The sequence below is a fragment of the Physeter macrocephalus genome, chromosome 2 (assembly GCF_002837175.3).
Source record: "Physeter macrocephalus isolate SW-GA chromosome 2, ASM283717v5, whole genome shotgun sequence".
Classification (NCBI taxonomy): Eukaryota; Metazoa; Chordata; class Mammalia; order Artiodactyla; family Physeteridae; genus Physeter; species Physeter macrocephalus.
The window spans coordinates 32,740,714-32,757,065 of NC_041215.1; the positions used below are offsets into that span (position 1 = coordinate 32,740,714).

Here is a 16,352-nt window from a genome sequence, read left to right on the forward strand (position 1 = left end):
TGATAGAAGAAGAGAGGGGAAGATGAGGAGAATCATTCTTAGTTGTAATTCATGGCTACTCTTCCTGGGAGAGAGAGCCAGTATCTTCCCAATTGGTGTCAGTTATTCATCATTAAATTAGCAATTGCCCTTAGAAATGCCACCAGCATCACCATCAACACCCCCTCCCCCACTGTCAGTCATGATGCAGTGTCGTGCAACACACACGCCAAAGCTCACAGCAATCTTTTAAGATAAGAATTACTACTCCTAGGTATATAGAAAAGAAAACTGAACTTTATAAAGGTGAAGTGACTTTAGATAAATTAGGCAATTTGCATCCTGAGCCACATATTGCTTCTGAGCTCTAAAAATATGTATTCATTTGCCTGATTGATGTCTCAATTTGGTCATGTCATAAACAGCTCAAATTGAACACATCCCAGAGGGAACTCTTAATCAACTCTGACTACACCCAGCATCTTCTTGTGGTCTCTCTCATCTCAGTAAACACACCAGTTGCCCAAACCAGACCTGAGAATCTTTCTTGAAATCTTTCCTTTCCCTTACTTCCCACAGTAAATTCAACAGGAAGTTCTATCAGTATTACATCCAAAAATCATCCCAAGTACTTCCACTTCTTTTCATCATTACAGTCACTAGCTTAGTTCAATTACATCATCTATCATCTGAATTTTTAACTTAGCAACCTACTTTCACTCCTCTTTTCTTTTAGTCCATTATCTCTGCGACAGCCTGCAGGATCATCATGAAATACAGAGCTGCACCACTTCCTGCTGGAAACCTTTCAATGCCTTCTGCCTGCACTTAGGAACAAAGTCCTGTAAAGAAAGAACAGGACTGGAGGACCTGGCCTCTGCCCACTTCACTGGCCTTACTGTCCAGCAATATCCTTTCTTCTCTGGGCTCAGACACTACTGGCCTCTGTCCTGCCCTCTGCGATGCCATGTTCTCACCTATCTCAGGACCTGCTAGCTGGAATGCTCTTCCCTCCCTCTGACTTCTTCAGCTCATCTCTTAATAAGCCTCAGCTTTATTATCATCTTCTCAGACAGATGCCTATTGAGTCCCAATTTAAATAAGGTTACTCTTATTTTTCTATCTTAAGACATAACATTCTTTTCTTTCAAAGCAGCTGTTTGAGCTGTTCTAACAGAACACCATAGACTGAGTGGCTTATAAACAAGATAAATCTATTTCTCACAGTTCTGGAGGTTGGAAGATCCAAGATCAAGACGCAGCAACTGATGTGTCTGGTGAGGGCTCACTTCTTGATTCATAGATGGTCATTTCTCACTAAGTCCTAACCTGGTAGAAGGGGCAAGGGAGCTCTCTGGGGCCTCTTTGATAAGGCCACTAACTCATTCATGAGGGTTCCACCCTCATGACCTAGCACCTCCCAAAGATCCCTCCTCCAAATACCATCTCATTGGGGATTAGGTTTCAACGTGTTATTTATGAATTTTGGGTGAATACAAACATTCAGTGTATAGCAATCACTATCTATCTGTCTATCATCTATCTATAGAATATCTGTCTCTATCTCTATGTAGAAAAAGAGAAGGAGAAAGACATTAGATGGACAGATAAATAGATATGTAATAGCTGTTTACATGTGCATTTCATTGTGAATTACCTGTCTCACCTACCAGTTTATGAGCTCCACAAGGTTAAGGACCATACCTACTTAGATACTCAGTCCTCAGCACAGAACGAGGCCCATTTCAATTAAATCAATTAAAATGCTGAATGAACAACTTCCCCAAAGTGGCACAGTCTGTACTGTTCCTATCTCCTTGGGCTTTCCACTATATGTCTGGAAGTATTTAGTCATATGACATGGGGAAATTTTATTAGAGGGAAAGCATCATATTCAATTTTCTAATACCCATAATATCTTTTATTCACAAGACCAAAGTGAGCAACCTACAATTCCTGAGCATATGTAGTTAAGATGTCAAGGGACAAAGTTTAGCTGTTACCCAGTCCAGGAGTTCCTGGGCTAATACTCCTTGATTTTTTGCTTGTGTTCTGAAGCCTAACTCTACATAAGAATCACCTGGGGACATATATTTGTAAACACGTACTCTGACCGTACTCCATCTAAATCATAATCACTGTAAGGGCCCCAGCATAAGCATTTTTTTTTTCTGTTCCTAGGTAAGTGTTATATGGAGCCAAAATTTAAAACTCTTGTTGCAAAATCCTCTTCGAACTCTGAGAGTCAGTTCATCTTAGGCAACACTGTCATTTTTCATGTCTGTGATTGCTAATCTTAAGGATTTTCAGTGTCACATAAACACGTTTAAAGGCAGTATGCTATGGTAATATTAAACAGATGGGTTCTACACTCAACCCACCAGAGATATAAACTTAGCTTTATCACCCACCAATTGTATAATCTCAGACAATCTTGGGTCCTCTGTGGACACAGTTTCTTTTCTGATGAAGGGAATGGTAATAATAGTGATCATTTCATATATGCAAATTACTTAAAATAGTGCTTGGCATGTGAGAAGCATTCACAGAGTGTTAGCTGTGTTCATCATTACCTTCATCTGATAATTAAGCTGGTTACCAAACTTCTCCCTATTTTACCTTTCCCTCCTTATTCAGGACCACACAGCCACCTGTACCTCAAAGGAAGGGGGTAAACATTTTTACATAGCAGGTTTCTAAAGATTCCAACACCTTCATCAGGCCATCTGGAGACTTCAGGCTATGTGGACTTCTGTCCGGGGTCTTCTTTTGAATTTCCTTTAAACAGGGAACACTAATCAATTTTAAAAACATTATATAAATTCTGATAAGGTGTAATGATCTGTCAGGCTTCCCTCATTAAAAATTACAGCCATCATTTTCTATCTCCAGTTACCTTCTTTCCACACAAAACAGACTGGCTCCTATTTGGTTAATTATTGCCAAGTTGTGTCATCCAAAATTCATCAGGCTCAGAGTTGAAGTCATAGTCTCTTTCCCCACGTAAATCTCTTTGTCGTTCCAGCTTCAGCTGCCCTCTTTGTTGTTGGTCTCATCATCTGGGGCCATTTATCACACATGGTAGAGACCACAGAGTCGTATATTTCATCCTTGGCATGCCAAGACCCATATGGCCGTATCACAGGGAACCTCAAGGCAGAGTTTATAGCATGCAAACCCTGGGGAAGAGGAGGTATGGGGTGGCAGCAGTCAGACCTGGGGGCTTGGAGGCCCCTGTGGAAGCCTTGAATCCCACTTTGGAAATCAGAGCATTTTATCATTCATTGCAACTCTTTCATTCTATAGATAAGGAAATGGATGGCCCAGAAAATTTCATAAAAATAAGTTAATTAAAAAGAATGAGATCTGCCTACTCTTCTTTCTCTTAGTTCATCTAGGAATCACTGAACAATCTCTTCTGTGAAGAGACAAATACACATATATATGTAATAAAAACATGTTAAATAAAAAACACTGCAGTATGCTACCTTAAGTCAACTTTTCTGATCTATCTTAAACAGCTTCACTGATTGATTCAGACTCTTAAAATCCCTTTAACAGACAATAAACACTACTCAGTAACCGCCCCCCCCCCACCTCTGCTCAGCTTTGGAGACAGAGAAATAAGTAACACAACCTCTGCTTTTTTGGAACTCAAGGATTTTTAGTAACTTCGAAAAGCAGACAAATAAATGGTCGTAGTGGAAGTTGAAGAAACCAAGTCTTTTGTAAGGCTAGCAAATGAAGGGAAAACCCACAGCTAACAAGTCTCCTGATGAATTAATGTCCTGCTGCCCGGGGTGTGATTTGACCAACTATATCCCTCCGAGTCCCATGACCCATTTGCTAACAGTGATCATTTTAAAGGAAAACGTAAAAGGAAAAATGACCTAATGCTTAGATCAACCACTTGATGCAGCAGTGGGTTCCCACACAAATGCCAAGGGCTTGCCTCCTACGGTTTGTTTTATGTTTACTCCCTGTTGAAATTGTCACTGGAGTGATTTACTGTGATTCTCCCACTGGCCTCCTGGCACTAAGTTCTGTACATTTTGCCCAGATAGAATCATTAACAAAGAGCATTCAATTTCCCCTAAATGTAAAAACATGATAAATCTTTTATTTTAGACAAAATAACAAATAGTTGGGGAGAGAGGGGCGACGGTAGCTCTCCTCCCATTTTGACACTTATTTAAATGTCTCATTATGGGAACACTTTCAGGGAGCAGTTGTGTTGTTACTGAACCCAAGGTGGTGTGCTCAATGCACAGTGGCTCCAAATAATACTGAAACGTCAGAGTTTGGAGCCGAGAAAAGTTTATTGCAGGGCCATGCAAGGCTCATGCCCCTCAAACACCCCAAACTGCCCAAAGGGTTTCAGCAAAGCATCTTTAAAGGCAAGGTGAGGGAGGGGTGCGGTTGGTTGGTGCAAACTTCTTGGTGCAGAATCCTTTGTTCTTGCAGCCGTCCGCGCAGGTCGGGTCACAACGCTCCTGTAACTTTTATCTCTATATGAATGGAAAAGTTTTACACCCTGAGAGGTCAGAGCCTTGAGAATGGGCTGTCCTGTATATTTCAGGCTGTAGACGACATTCTTAACTTGAAGCGAAAGCAATAGAATACAAAGGTTAAAATAAAAGAAATAGACCTAATATGGAGTCAGAGTTGTTCTTCCCTATTATAGTGTGTTGTGGCTGAAGCTCACTGAGGATCATGTGAAGCAAGGGAGCAGTTCATAACCGAATTATGCTCTTTCCACAAGGGTTAAGCCTCTCAGTAGCAACCTTTGCCTTGATCATTCCTTCTGTGAACTTGTGAACAGGATTTATGAAACATTACCACCCCCGCGCTGAAACCTTCTCTTAACCTGTCGGCACCTTGTGGTGACCATACGTCCCAGCCTGCTGCATGTTGTTCTGGTCCATGCTTGTCATCTCAGTTTTGTTATCTGCTCCCCTTTTCAGTCTTCCAAGCCCCCTCTTCGGGTAATAAGTTGTAGGTATAATTACACTTCCCTTTATTGCATCCTGTACCAGCAGAGTGATTCATTTCCCTTGTCAGTGTCATTGTGTCTGAGTCCCTGAATGGGACAGCCCATGTCGCAATGATTTTGCATCTCACAGTTCAGCCCAGTGACCAAAGAGAGTATAGAATATACCCAATAACTGCCAATGCACTTGAGAATAAACAAATGGGAAGATTTCTACTACTTCAGAAGTTCCCTAAACTAAAGACACTCATTTGGCTTAGTCTTGTAGTTAGTGAAGAGCTCGGTGGAACTGCACATTTTAGGTGTGCTCCGAGCATTACTGAGTCCAAGCTTGTACTGCTCACTGCACGACAGGCCAATAAATAGAGAGATGAGCTGCTGGGACAAGGAATAGCAACTTTATTCAGAAAGACAACAGACCAAGAAAATGGTGGACTAGTGTTCCAAAGAACCATCTTGCCCAGGTTTGGTTGCTAGTTTCTTTAAGAGGGGGAGGTGAGGAGGTAAAGCAAAAAGGCAGTAAGTTGTTGCACATATTTCCTAGTTCCAGCCAGACTCCAGAGGGGGATGGGTTAATTTCTTCCTTCCTGCAGCCATTCACAAGCGGGCCTGGTCGGGATGTTTCCTGTGAGCTTAAATACATGTATTTTAGCTTAAGCTCAGACACAGGAGGCAGGGTTCCCGGACATGGGCCATCATGTATACTTTAAGCTATAGGTAACATCTCTTTAGTGATTCATTTGTAGCAAAAGCAATAGAATACAAAGTTTAAAGTAAAAGAAACAGATCCAATATGGAGTCAGATGTATTCTTCCCTATTACAAGAGGTGTCTACAAGTATAAGATCGCCAAAAAACCTCAACGTTTTAAGAAGGCAAATGTGACTGTCAGAGCAAAAAAATCTATCTGCTAAAGTTAGAATTAGAATTTAGAGTTTAGGTTTTGTTTTTTGTACTACGACTGTTCTTTATGTTGTCTTCTTAAGACCTATTCTGTTTTTCCAAACTGCTCTCATGCACAGACACATCAGACATTCTGTAAGGAAAGCTATTCTTAGGAGTTGTCATAGTTAGTTTGGAAACTTACATTGTTTTCACAGTTCATCTGAGGTTATCATGGGCCTCCGATAAGGCCTGGAAAAGTCACAGAATTGGTGGAGGATCTCTGTAAATTTGAGTTGACTGTGGAAACCTCTGTGGTCTGTGGATTGCTAACCAAAGCCCTCAAGTGTTCAGTGCAAGTGTATGGTCTGAATAATAATCCCTTTTCTTATATAACGTATCATGAGATAAGCTTTGCACTGTAATTGTATTGAAAATCATGTTTACTGCAAACAGCCCCAGAGTGAGCGGCACTGATTTTCTCAAGATGAGTCGATGGTTTCTCTTGTCAACTTAGAGCTCCAGCTTTCCTTCTTGTGAGGAAACAGACTTCGTGTCACGAACACACACGAGAGCCTTTTTCAGCTCACTTGGGGATTCAAGCTTGGAGTCTTTTATTCAGTGGAGCCCTTTTTTTTAGCTAGTTTGTTGACAAGCTACCAACATCCATCACATATGCCAGAATATGCCTCCAGAACTCTGTCTTTCTCAGACGAGAAGCTATGACGGCTGGGTCAGCAATTATGGGCCCAGTGGGAAGTCAGCCAAGTACTGACATTTCTCAGTCCTGCTGGGATGGAGGGAGTGTGTGCTGGATTTATCTTGATCTAAAGGGACAGGTTTGTGAGCTGGAGGACCTGCCCTTATCCTGAAGACTCCTTGGGTTTACAATCTACCTAACCTCAATATTCTAGTGCAATCTGCCAAAGTATGACCATCTTATCAAACCACAAATTGAGTTCATTATAATGAGATTCTAAAAATCGATTTTGAGAAAGAGGGAGAAATGGCCCACTCCAGGAAGCGAATATCTAACAGCTGTGTTCTGGCTGGCATTATATGTTTGGGGAAAAAAAAGGAACTCTGATGAGTGGTCACCATGTTATTAAGGGCAGGAAAAAGGAAAAAAAGAACACCCAAAAGGCCACATTAGGGCTTTGTCACCTTGGCAGGAGACAACAAAATCAGGTAATTCCACTGAGAGGGAGAGGTTTGGGTAGCCAGGATTGGAATGTGCACTGACCAAATAAATAATACGGAAGAACTTTCTAAAATCCAGAGTTATTTTCTCAAAACCCAAACTGGCCATGCACTTTCCCTACTTTAAATACTTTGACAGTTATTTCTCCATTCATCTCAGTGTACCGTTAAAACTCCTTATTTTATAGTTAATAGGATCCTCCATTACAAACCCCTGACTCTCTCCCCAGCCTCCTGACTCCCCACTGACCTGGCTTTCTTTTACCAGAGAGGTTCTCAAACCTCATTGAGTATCAGAATCACCTAGAGGGCTTGACTACATGCAGACGGCTGGGTTCCAAGCCCAGAGTTTCTGATTTCTAGGTCTGTGGTGACGTCCTAAATCCTGTACTTCTAACCAGCTCCCTGGGGATAACAAGGGTGCAGAGAGCACACTTCTAGAATCACTGGTCCAGCAAGTCAGACTCCTTGTGGATCTGAAGTCTCATCTTCAGGAACGGGAGGCTACTTCCCTCTGCTGGCAACGCCCTTTCTGCACACCTTACCTGCCTAACCTCCGCGCATCCCTCAGGACTTAGGCGATGCATTATGTCCTGCTGGAGAGGTTAGGCATCCTCCTTTGGGCGCCTCCAGCATTCAGTGCTCATCTCTCCCCAGGGCTGTGTAATTGTGTGGTGCTGTCTCCAGCTTAGCCCTTGAGACCAGGGACCTCTACTGAGTTCACTGCTATCCACCTGTGCGACCACCGACCATGCCATGTGGAGGGGGCTCCATAAAGGCTCAAATACGAGAATGTCTGGGTGGAAATCGACCAGGATAGAGGTCGATTTGAGCTTAATGGAGGTCATGAGGGCAGGGAGGGCATTGCATGTCTACCCTAAAGAACTTGAGAGCTACTGCTCTGATTGAACTTGGTCTTTGAGTATAAGAGCAAGTGCAAAGAGCAGGGCCCACAAGGAAATTAATATCAACTTGTAAGGAAAAGAAAGCTTCCATTCAACATTATCTTTCCTTAAATGGGAATTTTCTTCCTTATACACACACTCACATACACACTCCCCAGGCATGCCTGATTCTCCCTGGACAGAGGCATGCAGTCTCCGTGTCCACGAGGTGCTCATCTCATGTAATCTTCATACCAACGCCCCATTTTCTAATGAGGAAACATTTAGGGCTTCAGTGTCAAAAAGCTCATTATTGTGTATATGCCTTTGGGCAAGGTACATAATCTTCCCGAGAGAGCTTCGGCTTCTCCTTTTTACAAATGGGGAACAATATGGACCTCCAAGTCTGTTAAGAAGAACTTTAAATTAGGCAAAAATATGTTAATTAGTTTCTTTTTCCCCTAGAGAATGCTTAATCCAAAGGAAGAAATCTGTACGAGTGGTTTAGAAAAGCTGTGATAGAGAATGTAGAGGATATATTTAGTTTTGTGAGTTATTTTCTTGGTGCCCTTAAAACTATATTCTGAGATGATTACACACTTCTTCATTTGCCAATAGGATCGTTCTTTAACCTTTATGCACCTTGCAACACTTTCTTCATTTTTTTTCCTGTTTCTTTTTCATATTGTTAGAGAGAATCTTGTTTCAAGATGCATGTAAAACATTACTGAAGATGTGGATCTCCATAACCAGACCCCATGCTGCAAATTAAGTACCCAGGGAGAGGATCAGGACAAAGGGGTTATGATAATATCTAATGAGGAAAACCCAGCATATGATAGAATTGTTTTTCTTAAGAGCAACGCTGTAAAAATGTGGTCCCTTATTGCTATCATTTAAAATCTGCTGTAACCAAGTTTGGAATCTGAATACTTCAAATAGCTCCTGTGTCTGGGGGAATTACTAAGTATTCAGTGGGGGAAAACTTTAATCCTTGTTAAACACATTTTTTACACTGTTTCTCCATCTGTGAAATGACTGATGAATTTTGCTTGTGACTTAATTAATATTGCAAAGGTCCAGGGTATTTGTCTGAGTTCTCTTAGATTGGCAAAGTGTTTCTCTCATTGGCCTTCAGTGGAGTTAGGGGGAAAGCTGCCACCCTTCTGAGCTCTCTAAAGAGAGCCTCTCATCTCTGCTCTCATGGGCATCTGTGAGTCGTGAACTCAGGGATCGTGTCCCCAGTGGCTGAGTGCATGCCTCCAGAGAAATGAACTCTTTGAGTGTGGATAGGCAGCCTGGCTCTTGTAGGGTAGGGGGGGTCATGGGAGAGGAAGTCAGGGGACCATTGGCAGTATTGCCCTCAGACAAAGGTACTGCACTAGCTCACTAAGTCATTTCACAGGAAGTGCTCAGCTCTGAATTAATGAGGAGATTAATACACACTGAAACCCTCTTCTCAAGGGATGCACTGTCCTGCGGGGGAGCTGGAAACAGCCAAGTATCAAAATCTGGTTGGGAGGTGAATTATTGAGGGAGTGGCAGGGTGCTTAGTGGGAGACTAACTCATGGGAGGAAGCTGTTAGGGAAAGGGCCCAGCACTAGACCGATGAGCTGGAAGTTAGGGGATCAACCAGAGAGGAGTGGCGCTTGGGAAGGTGCTCAGCACACTCAAAACACGGCTAAGTCCCATGCGATGGGTTGGATTCCCGGCTCAGCCATTTGCAAACTGTGTACTCCTTTTGCCATAGTGTCCTTATTTGTAAAATAGCAATAATAAAAGCGGCGCATTCCTCATAGTGTTACTGAACGTAAGAACGTTAAGTTCACGTGCTCAACACACAGTGAGGCCAAACAAACTGAAACGTCAGAGTTTGGAGCAGAGAAAAGTTTACTGCAGGGCCGTGCAAGGAAACGGGTGGCTCGTGCCCCCAACTCCCAGACTCCCCTCGGGGTTTCAGCAAAGCATTTTTAAAGCCCAGGCGTGGGAGGGGCGTGGTTAGTTGTTGAAAACTTCTTGGTGTTGGAATCCTTTGTTCTTGCAGCTGTCCGTGCAGGTCAGGTCACAATGTTCCTGTAAATCTCCAACAAGACAAATATTATCCTCTGTTCTGCAACTTTTTATCTTTATATGAATGAGAAAGTGTTATACCGTTGAAGGTCAGAGTCTTGAGAATGGGCTCTCCTGTTTATTTCAGCCTATAGGCAACATTTTTAAAGCAAAAGCAATAGAATGCAAAGGTAAAAGAAACAGATCTAATAGGGAGTCAGATTTGTTCTTCCCCATTATGATAGGTGATTGATAGGATTAAATAAATTCATGCACAAAAAAACATTTAGAGAATTACAGGGCTCATGGTGTGTGCTCTGTACATGTTGTCCTAACCACCCCCCATACACACTTATGTATATGAGTATGACAGACACATAGATACACACTGAAAATACAGCATGCCTGGGGTGGGATGAGCTTTGGGGAGAGAAGTAGAGGTTGAGGTGTGAAAGGAGGACAGAGACCGATTGAATTTAATTCTTAGTGCATTGAGTTTCCCGAAGGGCTTTAGCAAAGGTGATGTGAACATGACAGAATGGGTCAGAGGGAGGCTGCAAAAGTTGAATCCGGGAGGGCAGTTGTGGGGCTATTTTGAGAATATGGAAAGTGATGAAGCCTTGGAGGAATGCCTGCTCAATGCGATGTGAGGGATACTGGACCCCAGGCTCAAACAGATTTCCTTTATACCATGTTCTTGATGCCATCCTTACATCATGCTTCAAATCTTTACCACTGCACTAATGCCTTTGGATTAATGATGGAATGAGGGAATGGAATGTTATTGAGTGACTATTCATTTCCAGGTATGTTTTATGTAATTCTCATAATGGCTTTTAGGGTAGGTTTCTCTTAGCTCTATTATACAGATAGGACACTGAACCTCAGAGAAGTCAAGAAAGTTGCCTCAAGTCCCCCAGCTAGTAAATAGCAAAACCAGAGTTGAAACCCGGGTCTGTGAGACTTCAACAATATTTTTTTTTTTCCCATCCTATTGATTGGCTCAGTTTCTTTAAGATCTCATGGCAACATGGAGCTGTGTTTTCTTAGAGGTAACCTATGTCATCACTGCTTATAGCATTGATTAAGTCCCTACATTAGCTAGACATCAGAGGGATTGAAGTGAAGATCATGAATGCTGTGATGGATTGGAGAGAGAGGAGACAGTGTCTTGGAGTGGAGCGTCTGGGTGCTGCAGACTGAGACAGCCAGATCAGGGCGTCTCTTGTCAGCAGTAACTCAAGATTCCATGCGTATTTATGTCAGAACTCACCTCACTTCCATAGTCATATACCGTGTTTAAGCGTTAAACTGTTCCCATAGCACTGGGTGCTCCCTTCTATTTTAGCTCACAACATATTAGTGTCACAGCCTGCCAATTGTATATGCCACGTTCCCTCACTCAGCACTAAAGCTCCTAAGGACCCAGTTCCTAACCCAGAGTCTGGTGCGGAGCCACAGGGCAGCCATCAGAAGAGACCGTGACGATACAGGTGCAGACTCTGCACCCAAAGAATTTCAGGTAGAGTTTGAGAAGCTGAAATATGGCAGAACAGGAAACTTGGAGCCAGCTTGCATTCCCTGGGCAGTAAACCATTGAATCAAAAAGTGAAATAGCATTATTTTGGGTGAGAAAGTGGGGTGCCAGCACTGGGGAGGAATGCAAAGTCCTCCGTGTATCCTAAACACTACCAATACTCCTACTATCTGTTATTGGTTTAACACAAATAACATGACAGACATGATGGCATCCCTTTGTACAAATTGTCACTTTATATGGATAAGCACATTTAATGCTCACAGCAGTCTTCTCTGAAGGGTGTAATTACCCCACTTTATAGATGAGGAAATCAGGCTTAGGGATGTAGAGATGCCAAAGCAACACAGTTAACAAGTTATGAGCATCACAGCTTAACATCCATGATCTTATCTGCCTTACGATCCTCATTATTCTACGGTTGATGCCAGCTTGCTGTCTGTAGCCTCCATTTGGTTTTCGTAGAGTCTGGTTCAGAGGACAGAGGCAGGAACATTGATGGGGTGATACGGGGAGAGTCTGAGAGAGCTGGGGATGTGTGAAAATCCCTCTGTACCTGGACTATTTCATTTTAGGGTCTCGGGAGTCATCAGCAAGCTTTTGGTTAGAACCACTTCATTCCAGAGGGATAAATTGTGAAATGGTGTTTTTAAATTAATTACAGGAAAAGTATGATTTCGTTTTTATTTTCATTTCAAAATTTCAGCTTTCCAAAGGATGTCTCTATAGGCTTAGTCAAAAAAAAAAAAACCCTTAATTTATCTCTGTGTATGTTCAAGGTGAGGATTTTAATTGCTTGGTGAATAATAAAAAATTGAGTTATCCCAAACACTTGATTTCAAATAAGAATAATTTCACCCCCCCACACCCATTCGCCACCATCCCACCCACATAAGATGGTATATAATGAATCTGTTTTAAACTGTAATTAAATAGCCTTAACGTTTTTCTATTATAAAAGTAATAAAAGTTTTTTGTAAAAGTTTTTATGATAAAAACTAGGAAAGGTAATGTAAAAATAACCTATAATAACACCTCCTAGATAAGAGTCACTATTAATTTATTTTAAAGGCTATTTTTTTAGAGCAGTTTAGATTCACAGCAAAATAAAAAGGAAGGTACAGAGATTTCCCATATACCCCCAGCTCCCAAAAATGCAAGTTCCCCTCCCTCATTATCAGCGAACCCCGTCAGAGTGGTACATTTATTACGATTGATGAACCTACGTCGACAAATTGTAATCACCCAAAGTCCATAGTTTACATTACGGTTCACTATTGTAGTTGTACATTCTGTGAGTTTAGACAAATGTATAATAACATGTATCCATCATTATAGTATCATAGATTATTTTCAGTGCCCTAGAAATCCTCTATGCTGTGCCAATTTATTTTTCCCTCCCATTAACCCCTGGCCTCCACTGATCTTTTTACTGTCCCATAGTTCTGCTTTTTCTAGAATGTCATATAGTTGGTCTCATACAGTAGACTTTTCAGATTGGCTTTTTTCACTAAGTAATGTGGACTTAAGTTTCTGGGGTTTTTTTTCTTTTTTTCATGGCTTGATAGTTCATTCCTTTTTAGTGTTGTATAATATTCCAGTGTCTCAGTGTACCATCGTTTAGTTATCCATTCACCTGCTGAAGGACATCTTGGTTGCTTCTAGTATTTGGCAATTATGAATGAAGCTGCTATAAACATCTGTGTGCAGGTTTTTGTGTGGACATAAGTTTTCAGCTCCTTTGAGTAAATACCAAGGAGCTAGGTTGCTGGATAGTATGGTAAGAGTACACTTAGTTTTGTAAGACACCACCAAACTGTCTTCCATGGGCTGTGCCATCTTGCATTCCCACCAGCAATGAAGCAGAGTTCCTGTTCCTCCACATCCTCACCAGCACTTGGTGGTGTCAGTGTTCCAGAGTTAGACCATTCTAATAGGTATGCAGTTAACAGCATCTCATTATTTTAATTTGCATTTCCCTGGTGACATGTGACGTGGAGCATCTTTTCACATACTTATTTGTCATCTGTAGATATTCTTTGGTGAGGCGAGACTCCTCATATTTGAAAGTTGCTAAGAGACTAGATCTTAAAAGTTCTCATCACAAGAAAAAAAATTCTATAACTATGTATGGTGACAAACGTTAACTGCACTTTTTTGCGGTGATCATCTTAAAATATATACAAATATCTAATAATTATGCTGTACACTTGAAACTAATATAACATTGTAGGTCAATTATGCATCATTCAAAAAGAAAAAGAAAATCCTTATTAGCTTTTCGGCCTACAATTTTCAGATACGTTTATATACATCTACTACATAAGCTTATCTAAATTATGATTACCAGGCCTTCGCTTTTTGCTTTCACAATAATGAATGAACATTTTTGTATATGAAAACTAAAAGGATAGCTACCATCAGCACAAGATAAGGCAGGCATGAGAAGGATGCAAGATATTTGCCCTCTCTGTTCAAATAGTAAGTCTTCTTTTACTGCATATTCTTTTCCATTGAACCAAAAGGAAACCTCAGAATCCTTCTCAGTGCAGATCTAGGAAGACAGTACTGTTCAGAGCTGAAATAATAAGCTATATATTTCACCTCCAACCTTGAGCCTGAGATGATAGGATAAAGTGACTCCAACTATCAGAAGCAAATTATTAAGGAGGATAAATCATGAGAGATTATTACAACCAGGCATTTGACACAATAGAGCCTGACAAAGGTACTTGTGGTATTTGCACCCTGTCCCTTCAAGCAAAAGCTGACAGCACTAATGAGAGCTTTTACTTCTAAGCTAATGATCACTTCACTCTGACTGAGTGTGTGATGGCTGCTTGTAAATGAATATTTCCCCTGAATCTAATTAGATTGGGTCTAGACTATATGTTTCCCAGTGAGTTGGTACCTTATAGATGTCAGGAACATTTCTATTAATTGGACAGCAACTAAGATGGGAAAGAAGGAAAAGCAATTCTGAGGACGTGCACTGATTTTTCTCCCCCTCTCTCTTTGTGCCTAGAATCAGACATCGCCGACTTTGATGGCCGAAGCTCCCTTCTGTACAGGTTCAATCAGAAACTGATGAGTACTCTCAAAGATGTGATCTCCCTGAAGTTCAAGAGCACGCAAGGAGATGGGGTCCTGTTCCACGGAGAAGGACAACGTGGAGACCACATCACCCTGGAGCTCCAGAAGGGGAGGCTCGCCCTGCACCTCAACTTGGGTAGGTCCCTGCCCATGTCGGGCTACGGGGACATCCTTTTGTAGCAGGTCACAGTTCCTTATCCTCCTAGTGTATCAGTTAGAAGTTCCTGGATCACAGTCTAAGTGACATATTTTCCTTATGCAGGTTGGAGAAGAAAAATACCATGTTTAAGCCATAAACAGCATTCTTTAAACAAGGTAATTTTGGTAGGTAGGGTGAGCTACAAGCTAATTGTTCGTTCTTTCTTCCTCTTTCTTTCTTTCGTTCTTTCTTTCTTTCATTCTTTCTTTCGTTCTTTCTTTCTCTACATATTTCTCTTTGTTTAGTAATGAACTTTAGCTTGAGCAAGTTTAAACACATGCGTGCGCACACACACACACACACACGTGCACATGTATTATAATGAGGCTGTTGCTCACAGACTATTGTAATTGTTACATTTATGAAAGTTAAGTTCCAGGGAAAATGGAGGAAAAACATTTTAATATCTTTCCTGGTTGGTTTGTTTGGTTTTTGTTTGTTTTTGTTTTTTGTGGGGGAATAAGGGGGTCATATGTATGGCATCTAAGTTTCTGGGCATTCCCATGTCTTGTTAAGGGAAATACTGTTTTCTTTAAGTGTCCGGGCTGTGCCAGGGTGAGCCCTAGATTTGCCAAATGCCAGCTATTTAGTAGAGAATGCCCTCCCGCCTTCTCTGTGTTTAGGACTCAGTCTTCCTCATCCATCATGCCTGCCTCACTACTGTCAGGTCTGCATTTCTTTGTAATCAACTTCTTATCCCAGGGGAAGAAAGAGAGAGGGTCACCCTCCTTTATGTGAAAGGTGCTTTGGAAGGAAGTATGAGCCAAGTGCAGAAGGCAGGGAGCAGAGTTCCCAAAGATAAAAAGGCAAACCAAAAAAGCTCTACTGGAGAAAAAGAAACCAGGACAAAGAGTTAGGCTGATGAAAAAGGAAGTGACCATTTTTTATAAGAATGAATCCCTTCCTCCCATTGAAAATGTATTAGTTTTAGGGGAAGGGGTGGAGAGTACATTTGTGGAAGAGAATGATCACCCATCACCAAGTATTCCCTATCAAGTAGTAAAGATGGAAAGTCATAGCAGAATTCAGTTTGTAAGCTCAAGTTGGATGAAAGACTGGAAAAATCACAGATAAGTTTTATCTTTTAGTAATTATTATTTAGTAATAAATTATTTTATTGATAAGCATAAAAATGAAGATTATTGTGAACTCATCCCCAAAGCCAAACAGTGTAGATCCTTATTTTGAGGCATTTCTGAGCATCTCCTTAACCTCCATGGTGAGTATTGGCACGGGTAGCGGGGAGAACCTCTGGATCCCAAGTTTTAACTCATAAAATTGATAACTAATGCACTAAATTAAATATTTAGCCAAAGCATCTTTAGAAGGGGAGTCTCACTCAGAGGAGAGCAATGAGAGGATTTGCTAGTGACATAATCGGTTTTGCTCACTTACCTAAAGAAGAAATGTATCAGTGAATTCTATGAAGGGTGGGCATATAAATATTTAGCAGAAATATATCAGTCTGTTAACTGGACTTCAAGTTTTGTGAAAGGAAGATGGATGGAGTAACCCCCCGAACACACACACACCCAGTTA

At 41.4% G+C, this 16,352-nt stretch overlaps 1 protein-coding gene across 1 annotated transcript in view; it reads left to right on the forward strand.

Annotated features, from left to right (window-relative positions):
- The window catches only part of CNTNAP5 (contactin associated protein family member 5), an 879,838-nt gene that overhangs the window by 391,943 nt on the left and 471,543 nt on the right, over positions 1 to 16,352 (forward strand). Inside the window, exon 5 of the mRNA XM_024115033.1 lies at positions 14,547 to 14,750. Within this exon, the coding sequence (XP_023970801.1) occupies positions 14,547 to 14,750 (204 nt within the window). The remainder of the gene's footprint in view (positions 1 to 14,546; positions 14,751 to 16,352) is intronic.